Source organism: Anser anser, assembly GCF_964211835.1.
Source record: "Anser anser genome assembly, chromosome: 1".
Taxonomy (NCBI): domain Eukaryota; kingdom Metazoa; phylum Chordata; class Aves; order Anseriformes; family Anatidae; genus Anser; species Anser anser.
In genome coordinates, this window is record NC_139720.1 from 45,585,591 (window position 1) to 45,608,925 (window position 23,335).

General features: G+C 40.8%; 1 protein-coding gene across 11 annotated transcripts in view; it reads right to left on the reverse strand.

Annotated features, from left to right (window-relative positions):
* Positions 1-23,335, reverse strand: part of CNOT4 (CCR4-NOT transcription complex subunit 4) — a 92,062-nt gene that overhangs the window by 39,501 nt on the left and 29,226 nt on the right. For all 11 annotated transcript variants that reach the window (XM_083821215.1, XM_083821213.1, XM_083821210.1 and 8 more), the window contains one exon: positions 1,141-1,384. In XM_083821215.1, the coding sequence (XP_083677341.1) occupies positions 1,141-1,314 (174 nt within the window). In that variant the 5' untranslated portion in view covers positions 1,315-1,384. Of the gene's footprint in view, positions 1-1,140; positions 1,385-23,335 lie in introns of those variants that run through there.

A 23,335-nucleotide genomic window follows, 5' to 3' on the forward strand; every position in this document is an offset into this window, starting at 1 on the left:
TGCAGCAAATTTGTGCTATTTGTTAACAAACGTATGTTGCTGTGGGATAGCTTTCAAGCTTGCAGAGGCATCCAAACACAGGTTAGCGAGAGCTCTAGTGTAGCCAAAGCCCAAAAGAACAACAAGAAAATGACTGGAAGTGCTTATAGAAAGCTGTGGCAGTGAATGAAGATAGTGAACTCAAGTAAGATTACTCAGGGTCTGAGAAGGGAGCTGTAACATGAGACAGGAAGCCAAAGGCATAAACTGAGGATAGGATCACAATTAAATAAGAGGAGAAAGAGCAGACATAAGTAGCTGCGATTAGACAAAGAGGAAGGCCGGGCAAGAAAGTTACAATCAAGGAGTATCGTTAGAATTAAAGAAGATATCAAGAACGAATTTTATACTAAACATTGATGATAAGGAAGTAATAAGGCTAAGCAAAACACTAAGGAGGAAGAAAATTCAAAGGAAAAAGTGGGCAACTTAGTGAAGTTGAAGTTTGTAGTTGTGGCCAACCACAGTACCAGCCAGGTATCAATTAAGAGACAGGGAGAAATTAAGTGTGACTCTCAACGTACTACCTTTAAGCATTTGGCAACAAGATCAGAATGCTAGACAAGTAGACTTAGCCTAGATTTTGAAAAGCTTTATAATTTATCACCATTGGATATATTTTCCAAAACGTTTATAAGTTTAGTGTCCAGAAAAATGGATTAAGAGCTCCAGTGCCACAAAACAAGCAGGTGATTTATAAGCTTGCCTCAGACAGCTCGGCTAGTTTAGCTGAACCTTGGGCCCTCAGCAAACCCCTGATGCTGGAATCCTCACTGTCCTTCCTGAAAAGACTCTGGCAATGCATGAGCACCCCAAATCACAGGACTTTTTACTTTTGGCAGTTCTCCCAGCATCAGCATGCCTTGGTTCTGATCCACAGCTTCCCCTATTAATCCAGTTCTGAATTTAACAAACCAAGACTAGCAGCTGCACAACGGCTTCGACATGTATGCAGACAATCTGAAAGATCCAACACCTCACCCTTGAGCTACGCCATTACTAGAAGAATGTTTCCCCGAAGGAAAAGGATGTCTTTGGTACCAACACAATGCAAGAGCCTTGTGATATGTGCAAGACAAGCCGCTGTTCCAGGATATTTACCTTTCTGCAAGCAGGACAAAGTCCATTCTCATCAGTGCGGATACGATGCCAACAGAAACGGCAGATTTGGTAGCCACAGGTGCAAGGGAAGAAGTTGATGTCATCAATCTCCAGAGGCTCCATGCAAAGGGGGCATTCCACAGGGTCTTCCTTAGCATCAGGGCTGCGAGACATCTTTATATGTTCGCAGAGCAGCAAAAGTTTGTAATAACTTAATAGATAAAGAAGGTCAGCACTTGAAAGTCTGCAAGAAAAAGAAAAAGAAGCAATTAGTACTTTTGACAACCTTTGTTTTGCACCTCTTAATATTTCCATTCTCCACCACTTGCCTTCTCCCCACACAAGTTATCTACAAAAACACAAGCTACCTGCTAATAACTTGAGTCTGTCTTCCCACTTATGAGCCACAGAAGTAATATGAAAGATGCTATTGGTGATGTGCCTCCCTACCTGGATAGGCAAGCACTTCTTTGACTAGCCTGTGTTTCAAGCTGTACAGTCACAAGGAAATACTTGGGGTGTATGATGTATGCTTAAGTTCTGCCAGCTCCTTTTAGTGACTGCTTGCTTCAAGTCTTCTACAAATTCAACTCAGGACTTCACGTTCAAGACCAATTTATTCCTCCACTCAGGGATTTGGAACAACATTTAGGTCATCCATTCAGACTTTTCAGTGGGGTTACAGAATTATCAAACAGAAACAATGAAAGCTTCTGACACAGAATGGTTCATTTCATTGTCCATCCCTTTTTTTGGTACAGAAACCAAACCTTGAGATTAATTTTTAAGTAGTGTTTGCCAAGGTTTATAAGGTATACAACTTTCTGTATGCAGACAACTTTTGTCAAGTCTTTTATGCTTTTCATCAGCACCTAATTCACACCGAAGTCCAAATATATACACATGCCCAAAAAAACCCACCCTAGTTCTAACTAGGGAAGCAGACAGTACAATATTTCTGGATCAGAATTTTGAAAAAGAACCAAAATGCATGTTTTCTTCAAAATTCACTACTTTAGCTCATTTCTTAAGCTCAATCATTTGAGCATGCTTCCATTCTATTAGTTTAAGAATGAAGAACAAAGTTGCTGTCACACTCAGAAAGGACATAGTCCTCACTGAGATATTCAGTTTTGTGTTTTTCCCCTCTCGTGAACCAGAAGTGGGGATATTTGAAGTGGTATCTAGTCTCAACAAGTCATCTTTACCTGCTGCAGGAAATGTGTATAAGGCACCTTATTTTATTACTTCACTTTAATTCCGTACTTCTTTTGGAGATAAAACCACACAACTAGAAACCCCCCTGAAAAGCATGACTGATATGCCAGTTACACCTACAGATACAGCCCTCCTTGCCCCAAGCACTGAGAAATACATGACCAGAATCAACAGCTGGCTGGTCATACTATCTTTAACACACACGTACTTTTTTTTTTTTTTTTTTTTTTTTTTACAAATAGGCAAGCTCATAAACTTTAAAAATCCAAAATTCTTTTTCAATTACACCTTCCCCCAAACAGACACATTTGCTCTGGGTATTCCTGACCTTCCTGCACTAATGCTTTGCTCGGTCAGAATTTTACCAAGAAATTAGCAATAAGTGCCATGCTGAGCAAAGTACAAAGTTTCTTAAAGTCAAGCACTACTCTCTAGCTCCCCCTTCTTGCATGCTATTATGCAAGTGTATTTAGGATTTAACCACACACACAATCTGAAGTCTCCTCTACTTTCCCACAGAGTTTTGCATTTCATTACTTTCCAAAAACATTAGATCGTGTACTATCCAATCTTTCCCCAGGCTTTTAGAGGCAAGTCCAGAGAAATTCTTACGTCCACCTACTAGAAGAATGACATTTACTCCCATCCTTGTAAATACGGGTTTTGAGACCAATCCCTTGGCTCACAGATTTCTGTACACTGGAGTCTTAGCCTTACACATCTTTGGTTCAGTACTCACAACCACAAAAAACAGTTCTGTTTATGATCTTCTGACTCTAAACCACACTTCCTTGCATAAAGTCTATCTTGTAAAGCCCACGAGGTTCCAGTTAAAGTTGGGACCTCTCACTTTACAGGACAGGATCAGTTCAGCATCAGCGTGCAAAGCTTGTCCCTGTTCCCCACAGAAATTCTTCTGCAGGTGGCCAGGAGAGAACCCCAGGGAGGAACAGCACACACACACACGCAACCACAGCACCAAATACACAGCAGGGCAGAAAGAGCATATAGCCTTACACAGAACAGTTGCATTGCAGCCAGGTGTGTTCACCAGCTGATACCGGCAGCCTAGACTAACTGCAGTTGAGGCTATTCTCATAGCACATACTGCCTCGAGGTACAACATACAATTCTGGTGAACACATAGCACTGCCCCAAAAAAACAGCTTAAAGTCCCATTAAATGCTCACATAAAGTAAGGATGGAGGAACAGATTTTAGATGCAGTAAGCACTATTTTCCTCACGTGGCATGCACTAGCAACAACGCTGTCCTCTTTCTGACCTTCACAGTGACTGAAATCAAAATGTTAAACTCCTACAATAACATAGCAGGTTTTTATTTAATTATCCATGATTTCTTTGATGGTATATAACAATCACTTTAACCACCTCAAAACCACATCATGGGGCCTTATTAGTGTTTAGACAGAACAGAATCTGGCCTGAAAGAAAGAAAGGATTAGCTTGCCCAGGAGCTCTGTCTTGTTTGTAAAACCCATTTTCATCGGTTGAAGGGTCAGAGGGATTGTTAAAAGGCCACAGCACACTGTTTAATTGCTTGTTATGCATGTAACTTAACACACATTTCTACAGCAACCTTTATACCTTTTGCAATGCCTGTATGTGAGTTAAATTTCTTATAACAAACTTCTCACATCTATATAGCTGCAAAACCATTATAACACAAAAATGACATTAAAACAAAGCATGCAATAAACTGCACAGATTTTATTCAAAAAGTTTCAAGTTGGATATTACTTTGTCATAGAACTCCAAACAACGGGTCGGAAAGCAAACAGCATAGTCCGATCAAGCCTGAACTCATTCCACTACACGTCCAGCTACTTTGAGTCTACTGAAACATATCTCATAAATCCATATTAGTACTGGTGCAGTTGTAGTTAGAAGCACAGCTTTGAAGAACTTCAGTCATCACAATAAAACTAGTGAGTTATAACTTTCCTATTTGGAATCTCTGCTAGGAAATGTTATCGGTTCATGTGAAAAGAGTGTGACATTAGCTAGTGCCTCTGGGATATGCAGACAAGCTCTAAGAAAATTGCAATGTGATTAACATTTATGAGCTGTTTAAGTTAACACTAAGAGTTCAGCAGCTGCTAGCAATAATGCCAATAGCTTGCTTCAGTCAGTAAATGGCCTGTTGTTTTACAACTAGGAGTAAAGAGCAGCTGTATGCCATGTTTCTTGAAACTAGGTGAAAAGCGGTATTTATTTACCTGGGAAAAGACCATTCAAGCATCCTATTTTTCAAGCATCCTATTTAAAGATTCTCTCCAAAGAAGCGTCTCCATTTCAGGAGGCTTTATATACCAGGGACTGTGTACCAATTCTGCATCAGAACAGTGCTCAGTTTTTCAAGCCCAGAAGAGTAACATGCAGAGTGAGGCAGCATTAAATGCATCGTTCGTACAAAGCTACCAAGCTACTAGTTTAACTGGTCAGCTCAGAATGAAGTTGTTGGAATAGTCTTAAAGATTAACATCATAATAAAAGTAATGCAGTGACAGCAAGACACAAAAGGCAGAACTACCTGCTGTATTTAATCTACAGTATTTGGTCTTTGGGATCAAGTTCCCAGAGGTCAATTTAATAGCATCTCAGGAAAAAGGGAAGAAGGTTGTGCACATCTGCATACACACACACAAAATGCAAGCAGCTAGGATTTGTCCATGCTCTTTCCACAGCACTGACAACTGCAGTCAAACAGCACTCCGGCAGCTCCACATCCTGTTTATAGAAGACTGTGCCAAAATATTCACACACACAAGGACGGAGCAAAGGTGGACAACGTCCAGCAGCATCTCTTAGAACTGGTGATTTTGTAATAGGTAATAACCAGAATAGAGAAACAAGTAGTTGGTACTGTAGAAGGGATAAGGCATACTACTATAAAGTTCTTTTCTTTTCCAAACCAGCATGCAAAGTGAAAGATATTTTTTAACTTTAACACTAGCAGTTACTTCAATCCATTTAGCATGCAGACACTTCTGTTTTCTTTTTCACTTGAGGTGAGCAAATTTAGCTTCCTACAGGTTATCTTCATCACTGAGTTTTAAAAGAGGGTCCTAAAGGAAAGCAGGAGGAAAGCACTTGCTTCTTATCCATTCTTTTTAAATCGAGGACACCTATTCAAGACTTGACAGAAACAGAACCCATCTTCTTATGATAAATACTAGAAGATTTCTACTTGCTAGCAGTTCATTTTAGGAAAAAAAAGCGTTCCTTAAGTCCTCTTTCAGGAGGGCAGCTAGCTCCACAGGATACAGATGCCTTCTTCTCCTTTATCAGACAATGGGCTGAATCAAGCCTTGCTACTTGCTTTAAGACACTAATATCACAATCAGAAGTTGTCAAAAATCAAGTCAAGATAAGCTTAAGTAAAAGACCCACATCCTAGAAAATATTTGGAGGCCTCTTGAAGGACAAAAATCCAGGCGTGCGTTAGCTAATGTTTCACGTAAAGTTCAAACATATCCGACACTTGAAGGGAAACAGGTCGGACTCTATGCACTGAACCTTTAGTAAAGGTTGGTTAAACTTGCACAAACAAACTCACATTTTTTCATAGCCTTGTATCTTTTGAAACTTGTCAAGCTCTGAGAAGTCTCAGAAATGAGCTGGGGATTCTGCCTGTGTAACTTCACACAAAAGGCAGCCCACTGGAAACTCCCATCCTCACTGTGCTGAAGGATCAATTCCCTTTTCAAACCTAATCTCTACTGTGATCCCGTTTAAAAGCTGGAGGTAGAAAGGTAGAACAAATTATAATGGATTACCCCTCTTCCTTGACCTAGCAGAGCAGCAGCTCCCTCAGCACAGCACTCTCCTCCAGGCAGGGCAAGGCAGCGCCAGCCTTTGTTCCAGAAGCCCTCGGCTGGACTAGGTCCTTCCACAGGTACTTCTGCTGACAGCAAAGCAGCCCAATTTCCTCTTATCTCCTAATGTACTAAAGGCTGTCATGGTGACCACTGCAAGGTTTACATCAAAGCCTTTCACAGACAGGCTGCACAGAAAGGTACATTTTTTACTTCTAAGCACGCAGAACTGAGGGAGATCCAGCAAGTCACTCAAAGCCCCACGGAAAACCTGTGGCAGAGGAAGATAAGCACGTCCCAAATCGTGAACCTAGTCACTAAACCTCCTGGCCATGCACACGATTCAGAAGTCTGGGGATCTTCTCCAGGCCATCCCTCTGACACACCATCTATGCTCACCCGTAATTTCCAGGACGTCTAGAGGAGAGCAATCCCTTTCTCCCCCAGCCTCTGAATTCATAGCAACACATGGTGATTGCTTCAGTTCCCTGGTTAGTAGCACTACTTCAGGAGACTGGGCAGGAGTGCTGAAAGCTGGCTCTTCCTGACAGGTTTTTGACACTGTTACTGACTCAGAACTAAGACACTTCAGTGGCAAGCAAGGAAGCTCCAGTTCATCCAAGTTAACTCTCAGTTGAGACTGCGAAGGTTCATGAAAGGCCAGAACTGAAGTCTGGAGATTCCTGTGCTCTAGGCCACCCTGCAGGTGCCTGAGGAGCCCCCTTGTGTGTTTTCAGACTGGTCATTCCTTCTCTTTGTCCATCTCTTTGAATTCTGCCAGCCTAAGCACTTGTACTGTCTCTTGAACCAGTGAGACCAAGAAATAGCCTATTTTTGCTGGCTGATATTTTACCTAAATCAATTCCCTGTCCAGTTCGTCACACAGCCATGCGAAAGCTTACATCAGCACAGCAAAGACGCAGAAATGAGCAACTGGGGATAGCAACTGCTCAAGCAACACATTCAGCAACAGTGCAAAAATCAGCCAAAGAACTCGACTCACAGCTTTCAACACAATGCCCTCAAGGCAGCCTAATAATAAAAAAAGAAGTCAGGTGGCAGCTGCTAAATGAAAGGGGTACTAATCTTTCTCTACAAAAATACTTGGTGTTCACACTGGATTAAGACACTTTTGGGGGCAAAAAAAAGTTTTGTACCATAAAAAATGATTTGCCCTGATGTAAACTGAGCCAAGAATTGTTCACTGTAGGCTTATTGTTATAGGACTTGGAGCTTTTACGCATAAAGGGCTACATACTACTAATGACGCATGAATACCTGTTAAGAGATTATTTACTCAAATAAGTAACTTCCTTAAAAAGCATGAACAGAATCAAGGTGTTAAGTTTTATTCAGAAAAAAATAGGCCAAATAAGATTCAGACAAATTCACCCACAATAAAACTTTGGATGCAACAAGCAAATGTTATTCTACCATCTAGGCTGATTCATTCATCAAAATTAAAAGCACAAGATTGGCCTGTAACTGTATAAATTAATTTCCCATCGATTTCTAATTCATGTTAGAACTTGAACACTACTGTTCTTTATTTTCTTTCTTGTCCCCATTTGATCTTTTTGTACCTATACCTCCACTACATGTAAATACAACATGCCAAAAGCACCTGGATAATGAATCAGAAGCAGGGTACAGAATTAAAAAGTCAGACACTTCAAAAGCTTGTGTCACAGACAGTGACCACCCAATATGGGAATATATATCCCAGCATGATTAACTTCCATTCCTCAGACCATAAGCAGGAAACGCTTAAACAACAGTAGGAACAAAAGCCATATCTATACAGATGTGCATACAGAAAGTTATGTATCAGAAATTATCATGAAGTGTCGCATACACCAAAAACATCATGCAAGAAAAAAAGAAAATAGATTTATCAGCTGCCATTAAACATGAAGCAAGTTCCAAACCACCCTGAATTTCCTAAATCTCATTATGGATGGGCACAATTACTTCTGTTCTCCTTGTAACTCTGTAAAGGAACACTAGCATTGGACAGTGGAATATTCTTTTCAATTCCTAATATACCAGTTTTCTCTGTGTATGAAGTCTAGCATATTGATTTCATTGTACAAGATCCACATTCTCGTAAAGAAACATTATCAGACAATCAGAACGGTACTTTGGCAAAATAAAGCACTTTGTAGAAGACAGAGGGTTTAGAGATTAAAAGCTTTGTTAATGCGTATACATGCAGTAATTTGTGATATGACAGCATTTAATTGTAAAGGTAGTCACTAACATAATAAAGAGAATTCAACACCAGTGCAGAGTACCCTGGCAGACCAAGTGCTTAATGTTATTGTAGCTGGCTAATGCTGTCCATCTACTCAAGCTCCCTGCAGCAAGACACAGAGACTTAGTGATGGCAGCTGTATTTCACTGAACTGGACCTCATATGCTTAATTGAAGTTTCCAACATCCAATTTTCCCACTGCTCTTACCCCTGAAGATAAAACACAACCGACCGGGTCAGGCCACCATGTTAGTTCTACCCTTCCCCTTTTGCCCAGCACTTCAGCCCATTCACCTCCCTCTCCCCAGGAGTAGCTCATCTCCCAAGCAGCTCTCCCCGTCTCCCACTTTTCATAGGTCTTCCTGATGCCATTCAACCCATTCATATTTTCCTAGGGTGTCTTCACTCAATAGAGGAGAAACCCAATTTGCTCCTGGCTATTGGACTCAGTTTGTTTCCTTCCCCACTGAAGAAGAGGTAAGAACATGCCATTCTATAATGAAAACATCTTGTGCTAGCTTGTATTAGATTGCATACTTAATAATAATAGCCACTATTCCCAGATTCAATTATAAAAAAGCACAATTCTGAAGAGCTTGACAGCCTTTAAAGTGACAACCCAGGAGTTCTCTCTCACAAAAATCACCCTACTTGAAGTTGCAAGACTGTATTAAGACAACAGTTTGCAATGTTCTGCCAGCAGCTATCATCTGGATAACTTAGTAGGACTTATTTTTGACCTGCACTTTTTTTTGACCTGCTGCTCCAGCTGCATTTGTCCATATACACTTACTATTACAATGGGCTGATCTGAAAGGATGCCTGAAGAGCAAGAGTAGCATCCTCACTGAAGTACACTGTAACACAGAGCACCATCAATGCAGTATGCTCCAAAAGAAACACATGCAATTTAAAAAAAATAACACTTGCATTAAAGGACAGCTCAGCTTTTACATTAAAAAGACTCATTTGCATTTTCATGGTGCAGCATGAACAAGATCACTGCAGCATCTTTAGAAGTCAGAGCCCGCCTGTCCAACCATACTCAGTAATTAATACAGTTGTACTACATAAAAACCTTTTAGCCTTTTCATATTAATTCCTGGATATTTAAGTTATCCAAATTAATGAAAAATGCAGCTAAACCTCCTGCAAATATATCTCCAGAGACCATTATCTACTAGATAAATACCTTCTTCAATAGCATAACTATTATCTGTTATTTGTCCCTTGAAGCAGCAGTTACAGAAACCTTCGCTAAGGAAAATGCAATTTGAGCTATGGCATACTATGCATGACATTCTCTCTCCAGATTTCTACAAAAGTTAAAGTATTCAAGGACCTCTAATTTTTAACCATCTGTTATTTTTGCTCTTCAGAGAACAGTATCTAGTACTCAGTGCAGACTTCTGAAGTTATCTTGGAAGTAATACGTAATTTTAACAGTTAATTCTAAGAGTAGGGGGCAGGGGCACAGAAGAGGGGCATAAAAGCCGATCACAGCAAAGAGGCGCACACTTAACTGTAGTATTATTGACTACAGACAGGTTCTTTTTGCCCATCAGAATTCCCCAGACGACTTGCAGAAAACCGGGTGTAAGATGGCAGACCGGGTGACACCAGGTTGCGGCTTTCTGTCTCTCCCAGCTGTCTCAGGAACCTTCTAAACTCCCTAACTCTTCCACATGCATTGCGGAGTTGTCACATCAGTATTAAGTGACGACAAAATAGAAGGTTTATCAGCCATACTAGCACTATTAAGGAAACAGTCCTCTCACAACAAACCACATGGCAAGAAGTAAGCTTCCTGTTCATCCCTAAGCAGGGTGGGAGATGGGTTCCAGTTCCCCACCAGCCTTGTCTGCAGTCGAGGGCCCCCTAGAACATTATTCTTAATTCCCAACTGCTTCAGATACTTTTCTTGAACCATGTATAAGTGAATGGGTTACTCCTTTTCCATATTACTGAGACATGAATAAAGCAAGGAATTATTCACTCTGAGGCAGATTTTAACAGACTTCAAAAACAGGGTATGGAAGATGCAGCCAATGTTAGTGACAGCCCCACAGCTCCATTCAGCAGCAACCTTGAAGTCAAGAAAGCCTAAGAATCTGAACACCACGAGAATCTGAAAAGGAGCAACACATTTTATGTAATTCTGATCAAAGTTACGTAGGTGTTTAAAACTCGTCATTAACAACCTTTGTGAAAATGGATGATAAACTAGTGGTGATTTGCTTCCTCCCCAACTTCTCAATTAAGGTATTATTTATTCTAGGCTCCAGCTCCTGGAGTTGTTCATCATTTTCAAGATAGAACAAAAGGATAACTTGACCTTCAGTTATTACAGAGCAACAGACTTATTATGCTGGTTTTGAGTCAGTTTAAACAGCAAACATGAACATAATATTGGCCTAATTGTTTTCTTAGCAACAGTGATAGGTCCTTCATGTTTTTTCATAACCCCTAAAAAAATAAGCACAAATACTTCAGGCTAGATCAGAGGGGAGAGAAGGACCAAAATGAGGCTTAGATGGAGAAGTCTGCACAGAGGAAGCCTTATGCAGCTCATCTATAGGTTCTTGATGAGCTCTGATTCCAGCTTGAGTGCTTCTGCTAATCTCAAGTAATAATGCAAAGCATTGAGCTCAGAAGAATAAAAACTCTTTGTCAAAGTCCATGCAGTCCTCAGTGCCCACAGCTCCATCTTGAAACTCTCTGGTGGCTGATGCCAGAGAACAGAGGGCTGGCGTGCAGCATTCTGCATGACTAACAAAGCAACAGCCACATACAGCGCCAGACTGAACGTGCCTGCTTAGTTTTATACACGTAAATTAAACTTTTTCTTGTCATTTTCCCATTCAGAAACTGTGAAGCACCTACACCAATGCCTTCCCTTGGGTCTAACAGTAGGTTGTACTTGAAGTACAACCTTAACTCCTTAAGGGAAATTCTTACTCTTCGTTTCATCCTGGAATTCTGTGGACTCTTTACAAAAAAAGTCAATTATCTTCTGATTCTCCAGGCTGCCGCTTTATTCCTGACCATTCAAAGTATTGTTTTGGATACCGTGAAGCAATCAAGCCTGTGCAGGACATCGAGAACTGTGATAAGCAGGACAGACTGAATGATACAGATTTGGTATCAGCAAACATGTCTTACTCCTGAAAACTTCTATAAACCTCAAAAAAGAGGGGAAAAGCACTCCAACTTTATACATATAAGAATATCTATATTGTTTCAAAAGTGTCTCCAGGAAAGCAACGGACAGAGTGGCAGAGAGACCTCTCCTCCAGAGCTAAGACTGCTCCCCCTGAAAGCCAGCAGGAGCCACGCTCCCCACTGCCCCTTCAAGGCGGTTTCCGTATTTCAGTTGGGCCTGGGAGACGAACCCCATAGTAGCAGATTGCTGCTACCACAGCACTTGGCTGTAACTGAAGACAGCAAGAGAACAGAAGTGATAATATGATCAAGAAGTGACTGCTAATCACCTTAAACAGATTCTTGAAAGGGTCCCAAAAGGAACAAACACTACAAGTTAAATTTTGCAATTATTAAACCACTTATTTCTGGAGTTAAAGACATTGTGTAGAAGCAGTTGTGTAACTACTGCCATTCCTTTTTATAAGGGTGCAATAGAAACCATTATTGCTTAGTAGTTTGACTATTGTTTTACTTTTTTTTTTTGTAGTATGCCATTTAAAATATTTCTATGCCTGAATTGGCTATTCTGCTTTTTAATGAAACTGTTTACATATGGCCAAACCAAGATAAATAGCTTCCCCTCCTTCCTTTTAAGAAAAATAAAATTCAGGTAACAACAGTAATTTCTCTTCATGAATGTCACATTTTTTGACTACGCTGTGCTCTACAGCTCACTGGCACAGAGCAGACACACAGTGCAACCAACTACAATATGACAGCTTGAACTTCCAAACACAGGTCTGACATGAAATGAGCCGTTACATCTTGTCTAGCTATTACTATATGACTGGGGTGGTGGGAATAAGAGAATCAAAAGAACCCCATGGTTCAAAGTGTTCCTGCTACAGGAGGAACAAAGCTGTGTTATTTTTCTCCTTAGAAGCATTACGCTGAAGTTAACCAAGTTGTGTTTTGATTTTTCAAGGAAAACCCTCAGTTTCAGAAAGACAGAGACATCTAGAAACCCATAACAGACTGTTCATGTGTGAATTGCAATTCGCAGCCACTACGCATTGCAAAAACCTTGAAAATATTAAGCAGTAGTCTAGAATCAGGACTTTTACCTCCACTTGTTAGAATATAATCATGATGTGTTAATATACACAGACTGAAAAATTGGCAAAAGTGTTTCCTCAATAACTGCAGGTTCTTTATCTGATATTTTTTCTAAATACAGGCTTTACTAAGGACAAATGAGGAGTTCAAATTTATAGTATCAAATACAATTAATGCTTTATCAGATTAGTCTGAATCAAACTTCAGTGAGAGAAATCCTTCAACAAATGCTTCAAGCAAAAGAACAAGTTCTGGTCTACCTTTAACGCTGTTTTGCTTGAGAACTTTCTCTACAAGTTTAGTTGAGAAGTTACTTGCAGGTTTACCTTCACAGTAAGTCAGAGTCTATGATCAGAAGGACACGCTGCTCATGTGACAGAGGACCACAGCTCTTACCTCCTGAGCCTATACTTAAATTTTTGCCCATGAGTTTATATAGATCCTTTTTAACAAGCAGCTCCACAAGCAGACTTTTAACAACAGTAATTGACAGTAAAAACTTTTCAGAAGGGATTCTGTTTTCTTTCATTAAAGGACAATGACACAATTTTGGTTAGAAAAGTGCTAAGATATTTCAAAGGAAATAAGTGGTTTTAATGTTTTTTCGTCTCCTCCCCCCGGGTTTACAGAATCGGAGCTATGCTTGTACTTCAGCTGCCAACCAGATATTAAGCACCCAAAGCATCTGTCCATAAACACTAACAGGTCAGATTCTCCAGGTGTGAGCAAGTGATGCAAAGCTTGAAGCTTTCAAGGTTTAGTCTGTAATCAAGTCCAATGGCTACACTAGTTAGAGCTAGACAGCAGGCAAAACAAGTGAAAAATACCCAGCTGTTCATGGGGAGACAAGTCACTGCCCATAAATAAGTCTGAGGAAAGTCACAGATCATGTGGACAAGGACAATTTTGTTTTCTTCTTACATTTCAAAAAGGCTTTCAATGAGGTTCCAGTAGAATTTAGTAGAATTCCTGAAGAATTTAGGCTGCTTTTAGAAAGCACCTACCCTGTCACGGATTAAGACTTGATTTTAAAAAGTTGGAAGCCAAGTACAAAAAGGGAAGTCAATGGCGGTTCCACATGACTCTCACCACAGACACCAGTCATTACATTCAGTACCGATCTGAGATAGTAATTTTTGTCTACTTCTTTGTTCTCTATGCAAAAGGATTTATCTCAAGATGATAAAGACAAGGACAGAAATCTGAAGAACCTCATGAAGTTGAGGACTGATAAAAGTAGCACAAGACGCATTGTTCCTAAACGCCAAGCAGCACAAGCAAGGAAAAACTACTTCTACATAAGTACAACGATGTGTCAATCCAATTAATTTTAAGGTAGAAGATTTCTGAGCTGTCATAATAACTATGTCCTGTAACATCAGCTCACTAATCAGCCACAGTCAGAAGCCAAACTAAATACAAGGGATTACGAAAAAAGCAGCAAACACACCGCTGTAGAAGTCTACAGAGCACTCACACCCTGCACGCAGGGTAATTCTGCTTTTCCTCACTGCTTGTGGAAAAAAAAAAAGGTAGAGAAAGATAAGCAGAATTACCAGGTGTATCAGAGAACGAGACCAACCCACAGGAAAACCGGGTTCTGAGAATGTGAGGCACTGCAATAGGTGGGATGGAAGAGAGGGACAGAGGAGACTGTGCAAACGTTATGAAGCAACAAAAGTGCTTTAAACAGAAGTTAAAACACAGTCAAATGAAGGTAATATTCCACACAGTGCCTGGCTAAACTGTGAAAACCCTTGCTGTCGAAGGTTGCAGATGATGGCACTTAGGTTTAAAAGCAATCAGACAAGCTGATATGGGTGGAAGCAGCAGCATTAAATGAATCTCTCTTGTACTGTGAAGCACAAAATACACTGCCAAGGAAGCTGCTGGTCCAAACACTTCATGAGCTGGAGAAGCACAGACTTCGGGACCACTACCAGAAAGCATCACCATGTTTGTGCCAGTCTTATATTCCTCCACAGAGCAGCTGCTACTAGTTGCTGACCGCACCACGACAACTGTATGCTGATCCAGTACAGCAGTTTACACACAGGGTTGGTCTAATTCACTACAAAGTGAATTCCACACTTTCGGAAGCACAAAAGGAAGGAAAAGAGCCTGTAACACACACCACTAAGTTTGAATTGGTTTGGAAACCAGAATCCTTCCATGTCTTTTTAATTTCACTTCCTATCTCCAGAGCTGACTAGCATTTTTATAAGCTCACTTGTACAATGACTACAACTCAGCCAACATCACAATTAGATTTATAAGCAAAGCTCTATTTCTTGAGAGAGCAGTCTCTCCAGCAACCACAGCCAGGCACCTCAGACCTCCTCATCTACTATAACTTATAACCCATAGTGACAGCCACAGCTGAAACCTTAACAGTTTAAAGAAAAAAGAAAAGCAGCTCATCTGCAGTCTGTAGATTTCATGGCATCATACGGCCAGGTAAGAAGGACTTTCCTGATATTTTTCACACAGGTGCTGTCCCTATTTACTAGGGAACAACTCTCAACAGCAGAGAGAGTACAGCTGTATCTGCAGAGTGACCAAAGTCAGTGCTGGAACCAACGAACAGCAGCCAGCACACAGAACTCTGGGCTGCAAGGAATTACACATACTGCTCTTTTCCCCCTCATAACTCCCAGATGAGAGAAGCTTCGTAAGCCCAGTTTGAACAGCCTACAGAAGAGTCCCAGTTTCTCACCTGGCAGCAAACACCACATCAAACCTCCCACTAGGTGGAGAAAGATCATCCTCAAACATTCTGCAAAAGCTAGAAAGAGCTGATTAGTCTGGGTGTACCTATGTAATATTTCTTATCTTTCTACAAATTAAGCTGAATGAGTTTGCCTTGTAGTCTCCCCTGGAAGATCCTTGCCTTTACAAAAGGTACTTTACTGCATTAGTTTCACACCACCCAAGTTGATATGATTAAAGATTCTGGGACAAGGGGGAAAACACAAACCAAAGAAAACCCCAAAAAAACAAAACACACACACCAAACAAAGGTAAGAAAACCCACCCAAAACAAGCCCTAGTATATCACCATGGCCTCTCTGAATGGCTACAGCTCCTTCTGAAAACCCTTGGCTCAATTATCATTGCCCTTATTCACGCCCCCCCCCCCCCCCCCCCCCCATGGGAAGAAGCACAGGAAGAAACATAGCTGTCTGCCACGAGTAACAGATTTTTGCGTTGGGGGCCAGAGATGATAACGTCTCAGACTAGGAAAGGATTTTTTTGGCCTGTATCCTTATATTGGCTCCAAGTTTCTCCACTCCAAGTACAACTAGAGTTTGTTTATTGTGATCTGTCCCAGTGCCAGACTGCACAGCCAGCACAGTGATAGTCACCAAAAACCTTGGTGCAAACCAGTGCCAGAAGCATCATGGTTCTGCCTGGGCTAAAGAGAAGTCAGAACCAGAGATTCAAAGGAAGTCATCTCAAACTAGCAAGTCCTAGAAGATAAAAATGCAGAGGGAACATCTAAGTTTCTTGGTCAGTATGGCAGCCAACAGGAGCCTTGCAGTAAAACACTATCTTGCAAGACGCTGGTCATGCAGAGAGCAGCGTTCTCAGATTAGACCTTTTCTAGAGAAGCTGAGCTCATGAAAAAATATATCAGAGCAGGTCATCAAGAAATAAAGTTCAGGTGCTTTATTCTGAAGATTATTACCACTGAACTGCGTTTGAATGGGTAATATATCCCAAACAAGCCTTACACTGGAAAGAACCATAATAATCTATCACACAACAAATAATTCCCAAATTCAGGAGACACAGGAGAAGTGGCTGCAACCAGATTTTTTCTTGTTAGCTACACAGGCCAAGTACAGCAGCTGCTTTGGACAGAGCTATTCACTTCAGCCAGCTCCACATACAAAACCACAGAAAACAGAATTCAGTGAGCATTGAAGCAGCATCCTTTTCTCTTGTTATAACCCCCTATTTTAGATTTGGGGTTGTTGACTCTTACCCTTCAGATTTCAGAGCTCAGTCATTTATGTCTACTTTTCCAGCTTAGTAAGCTTCTCGCTGTTCGTATTTTGGATATAACCATGACATTACTTACGTGTATTCTAAAAGTGATCTCAAAACCAACTGACAATACAAGGTTAGAGGAAGACCACTTGGAAGTTTAATTTTAATCACGTATGCCAGCCATTTTCCCTATAATAAACAGCCACATATCCCCACTAATCAAGGTATTTGAAATATTAATATGCAAACAAACCTAAATAAGCTCAGCAGCTACATTCAACAAGAAAAATAATCCCCTTAATCTATTGTTTTAGCATTCAAGATTTCCAGGGTCTTGGCACCACGAGGCTGAGCAACAACGAGCCATAATGAGTTACAAATGGGTGTGATTTTTTTTTTTAACCTTCATGCTTACCAGATGTGTTAACTACAGGACACACAACACAACAGATCAGACACCAGGTATTATTTGCTTTAGGAGAGCAGTTAAGCACAGAGCTTAATCTGATGACAAAAATCTTCCAAAATTAGTCTTAAAAAACACAGATGCTCCATTTGAAACGTGCAAGCAGAAACTACAAAATGAAACAATGGGTCATCGTGCCTTGCCACTTTTGTGTGGGCTAGCATGTGATTACAAACCTACAATAGTGACTTTGCAGTGTGGTTTAGTCTTCATCTGCAAGGTGCTGAACAGCAATTAAGTGTTTTAAAGAGCAACCTGAAAACCCTCATTAGCGTTCCAACAGCAGAGCAAGAGAAATGGAGAGGTTTTGCTGTCTGCAACAGAAACGTCCACTTTCAAAATAATACCAAGTCACCACACCACCGACTTACCCCCTTGGGTTTACAAAGGTATTTCTCAGAACCATTTATCCAGTCAACAACGTAGCTACAGAGCACCTTTCCTAGAGGTTTGCAAGGGGGAGGAGAAATACTCAGAAATACAGCACCCAGGCTATCCACTTACTGGCAAGTGCTGTAGCCACTTCACTGGACCAGTCTACATTATTTCAATTTTTTAAATCCTCATCTGCATAAAGGCCAGATTCATACAGTAATGAAGGTGTAAAGTAACAGAGGACAACAACACATAAGAGAAGGAAAAGTTTATCTGCTCTTTTTTAAGCAGGAATATTTGGCTATGAAAAGCAGGTTAGCTTTTTCTCTTCAGGTACCGAGCAGAAAAGGTTTGTAATCAGTATCGTCCATGCAGACAGGTAAATCAGATGTTATCAAGGGTTTTTGGTTGATGTAATAATACACATAATGCCTTTAAAGCATTAACATGGCAATAACTAGATAAAACAATGAAAAGTCGGGGTGAATAAAGGGCAGTTTTTTGGAGGGGGGATTTTTTTAATGCTTTTCTCCATTCCGTTTGTTAAAATTTAGTGACGTATGCATGTTTCAACTTTATCATCATTCCCAGATTTAGACTACACCACCAGTCAAACGAATTCCCAGCTCTCACACAAACAGCAAACCTTTGGAAATGGATTAAGTGTTCCTGCTGCCACTGCAACACCAGCAACTTAATTCCCAAACTCTGGAAGGAAATGCTCATTGGGTGGAGTAGGTAGTACAGAGAAGAAGTCTGAGTTAAGAGTAGCAGAAGAGTAACGTCCTCTCCCCGCAGGAATGAAGTCTGACGACACCAGCAGCAGAGACACTCTTCCCACTGCCTCCATTCCTTAGGGTTACGGACCACAGCAGCTGCCAGGCTCTTTTGCTTCTCCAAAAGGCAGGAGCCCTAAACCAACCACGTTCAGAATTCACTTCCATATTCCCCCTGTCCTGCCAGGGGCCCCAAGATAAAGCACTACTTCCCAGAAGCTGTATTTCAAGCTACAGCTTAGCTTTTTGATTTTCATACAAAAAAAGTTTCAACGAAGGCCTGAAAAATGTTCCAGACAATATTAAAGCGACATTTACAGGCACTTTTTTTAAAACTCCTTGAGATGTGTAGCCTTGGACATAAGACCAAGAATGCTATCGCACACAGAACATTCTCTCTAGTTTAAGGTCACAGCATGTAAGATAACAAAAGATAACACTACCCAGAATTAAGTTTCTCCACTTGAAATCGCAAGTCGTTTTGTTGCAGCTGAACACAAGTGCCTAAATACAAAAAACAGAGCATGGGACCACAGCAGCCATCCTTGACCAGCAGGGCATGGATTAAGGACAGCCACGAGAAAGGAAGAAAACAAGCATGGAGGGAAAGAAAATCATCTTCCTCCTACCTCTGTGCTCTGCTGCAGAGTCCCGAGGCTGCCAAAGACGGAGAAGCCACGTTCCTGTGCCTCGAGCAGACTCCTGCAGTTGTACCACTCCAAAGCAACCCCAATGGTTTCAGGGTATCAGCAAGGTTTGTAGGCTGAGATGGTATCTTTTATTAGACCAATGTATATAATAAACAGGTATACTGGTCTAACAAGACACTGCCGCTGCACTCGGCCTTGCAGACACGCAGTAATCCTTGGTGTCACTACCAGCCAGCTCATAGCGAAGCATATTTCTGCAGAGTGGGGCAGAATGACAGAACATAGCACCTCCAAATTCAGTAATTACTGACTGATACAAATTACAAGTACGCTCCTTAATATATTCAGCACTTGATCCTGAATTCAGATGTCCCAAATTCTCACAAAAATTAAACAATTTGTTAATTAATTTTAAAAAATTGTTTTTAGGTTGTTCATAAGAATTAGAATCAGCTGTCATTTACATCATTATTCTCAGTGAAAGACAAAAGAAGATGAACGTTCTAAACGGCCACACTTCAAGATGAACTATGGCATAGCAGAGGAAGCCCATAGCTACTTTGACAGGGGAAGGGGCAAGAGAAGATCTTTGATACTCTGCAACAGGATACACGTCACAAGTCACCTTTATATCCAAATCTTTTTGACAAGGGAGAAGCAAGAAAATAGAGCCTTCCATGTACTATACCTGTGCAGTAAATCAAGCATCTTTCGTCAGTTTAAAATAGGATGAAAAATCTTTGACGTATCTGTTATAGAACCATCACATGGTGTCCATGACAGGCAGCACTGTGGTTGCTAACATCCCAGCTGCATTTGCTTCCCTTTTAGCCACATTTATAAACCTTGCATTTAGTCTCTCCCCAGAGTTCAACACTAATTCAGGGTCTGCTTCTTAACTTTCTTCAACCTTTACAAGTCACTTTGTCTTTCAGAATGGTTCTCTCATGCTACTTATCTACAACAGGACTACGATGTGGAACTTCTTATACGGCTTAAATAGTTTCCCCCGCATACCCTTCAAAAATCTTACTTAAACATCACATCTGCATTTGTAGATGAAGACAAAACTATTTAAAATTTTCAACGTCTCTAATAATAGAGAAAGTACAAAATATAATCCACAAGCTATATAGGAGGCAAAGGACAACCTCCAACAACAGAAGAGTTACTGCAATGTTGAATGTTTCCAAAAAAAAAATCTTACATTTAGATGAAGATCCTGTCTGTCATTTTCTCTGCTTTTCTTACAGCAGAAAGTCAAGATTGCAGAACTCTACTTCTCCAGCAGTCACTGAATATTTAAAAGCTGACCTTTTAGCTGGCGCTCAGGTCTAGTTCAGAGTTATATGTAGTTTACATATCGTGGTCACCGCTATCTGCTAACTGCAGTCCAGATCTCCAGTACCCACAGTAACCAAGCTTGTCCTTATCACACTAAGTTACCAGCTGTGTGGGGAAGCCAAAACCAAGGTCAACCTGAAGAATAAATTACCTCCCCACTCCTCCAGGCCAGAATGAAATACACTTGTATGAATATTTATATTATTCCTGCTAAACTTGTTTGATGGACCGACTTGAAAAATATTACTGGACACACAAAAAGTTCTCCTGAACACTTTCTTTACAGTGTTCTCTAAAGGTATCGGGTATTTCACCAATACCTGTATTAGCTCACTAGTCCATAACTTTTATCTTGCAAGTGCCACTAAACCATAGCAAGCCCTAGTACATAGAGGTCAAAAAGGCCAGAATTCTTGTCCAATGTTTTTTGCTTTTCCAGCAAATACAAGTACTAAGGTATTGAAAAATTATGCATCCTTGAGCTTTTATCTAACAGCAACTTCAACATAACAAAGGGTTAGTTTAAAAAATCCCAAGCATGAAAAAGAACACCTGTAAGGTCTAAGATAACTATTATGAAGGATACATAAGTACTGCACGAAGTAGAAGAAAAAGTTTCAGGTGCCACATTTCCTTCCTTGCCTGCATGCTCCCAGGAGACACTGCAGAAGCTATGAACCACCGCGATGATGTTCAACAGCTAATTTTAATCTTTTATTCGTGACTTGATTCATAACCCTGCAAATCACTAGCAAGCTGCCTAAAGGTCTTAGCTTAAGCAGAAATTTGAGACAAATTCTGGTCTAAGACAAATTATAGAGTACTTGCAGTTACAAGTTGCAAAAGTTATTCTGTATTATCTGCAATAAAATCGTGCTTTTTAACCAACAGAAGTGAAGCCTACTCAGTTTCGCATGCTTTACGCAGTGAGTCAACTACATTAACTAGCTTTTAGACACAAACACTGCTGTTACTGTTCTAAGGCTTCGAAGAGAACTATAAGCTCAAAGGATAAAAGAAAACCCTGCAGAGGAAAAACAAACAAGAGGAAACAGCCACACACACAGCCAACCCCATCTTCACCACTACACCACTGTTATTCCAGCACACTCCCAGGCTTACTGCAGCTGTTGAAGGGCTCAGGCTGCACCTGCAGTACCATGGACAGGGTATCCAGAAGTCATTCACTTCAGAGCACTTAATCACTGAATTTAAGCAACCAGCTCAAGCTTTTTCTTTTTTTTTTTTCTCCAGGTAACATCCTTTTTCAGTGAAAGAGATTCAGCAGTTCTCACGTATCATACCCACAAGCTTCAGTGCTTACTTCAAGGAGTTCCTTTCAAGTTTAAAAACCTTTCTGCACTTCCACTGAACCCACACTATTAAGGCCCATGACTGATACTTGGTTTGAAACTCAAACACGGACAACTTTCTGTTGATGAAGCAGAGGAGTTTTGCGTTTTTGTTATAGCATCATAGAATCACTCAGATTGCAAAGGACCTCAACGGTTTTCTAATCAACCTCCTGCTCAAAGCAAGGTCACAAAGGCCAGTCTAATTACTCAGGGCTTTACCTAGCTGGGTCATCAAAGCAGCCAAGGATGGACACCTCCTTCAGAAACTTGTTCTAACAGTTGACATCTCCATGGTGAAACTCTTTTTAAAGCCAGTTATTTTAACTCAAGCCTGCTGTCTCTTGCGTGCCCTCTGCACGCTGCTGCGAAGAGCCCAGCTCAGTACTCTCAATACCCTGCCCACAGGTACCAGTGGGCACTATTAGCTCCCACCTTCCTGAGGCCTTCTCTTCTCCAGGATGAAGACCCAACTTCCCTTCATTTCTTCTCACCTGGTCTCAGAGAGCATCAAACTGTCCCAGACATTTTGATGGCCTTCCGCTAACCTCCACTCTGTCACCTTCAGGTGTTCGGAAGCCTAATGCCGCTATTAACGGAACAACAACAACTGTTACTGGTATTATTCAAACTCATAGAATTTTGGCAAACTCATATGGCTCATATGCGTCGATGACATTGAAATGTAAGATTTTCAGTCTAAAGTCTGGATTAGAGTGGATTTTCTTCATCCCTACACTTCCCCAGAGACAACAGCAGGACTCTGCTGCATCATTTGTGGTAGTGGGGGACCGCGTTCATGCTCTCCCCTGGTTATGTTTTTAGGCATTGGAATGGGTTGCCCAAGGAGGTGGTAGAGTCACTGTCCCAACCCTTCCTTAAACACCCCCAGGATGTGGTGCTTAGGGACATGGTTTAGTGTGTAATATTGGTGGATGGGGGATGGTTGGACCAGATAAACTTAGAGATCTTTTTCAACCTTTATGATTCTATATTAAAATCTTTTCCCGTACACACTGAAATGAATTGTACACTGCCTCTCTAACTGTAATCCGCTCCTAGGACATCTCAACTCTAGAGAGAAAGAAAGAAGGGACATCTCATATTCAGCCTGTAGCTGTTTCTAAACTAGAATTAGTTATGGAAGAACTCCCAAAAAAAGCCACCCAACTGAATGACAGTTCTGCTGAGCAGAGCAGAAGTTTTACAGGATTAAATATATACTTGGATACACAGGGACGAGTAAATAAGATCAGAAAAACCTCTGTTGTACACACTTTAAGATATAACATGAAGGAGAATAAGAGTACTTTCTACAGGCTGCCATCTAAACCATAAGCTGATACTCAAGGTGAGATAAATTAACAGAAGAGCCACAAGCACGCTTGCGTTCTGGGAAGGTTTTTGTCCTAGTGATAACCACAAGCAAAACTTCTAATATCCCTTTTCCAAATCACCCTTTCCGTACTCCAAACTTACTCATCAGGCTAATGGCAACATATTTCAGGACAGTACTAGCTATTTAGACACCAACACTCTCGGGTGAAACAAGTAACGTAAGGAATTGTTAACTACTGGGAAATCCATGTCTTGGCCAGTAAGTCAGTGAATACCAGAGAGAGGAGAAAGAGGCATGGAGAAGGGTCGTATCCAAAGATTTACTTTAGACC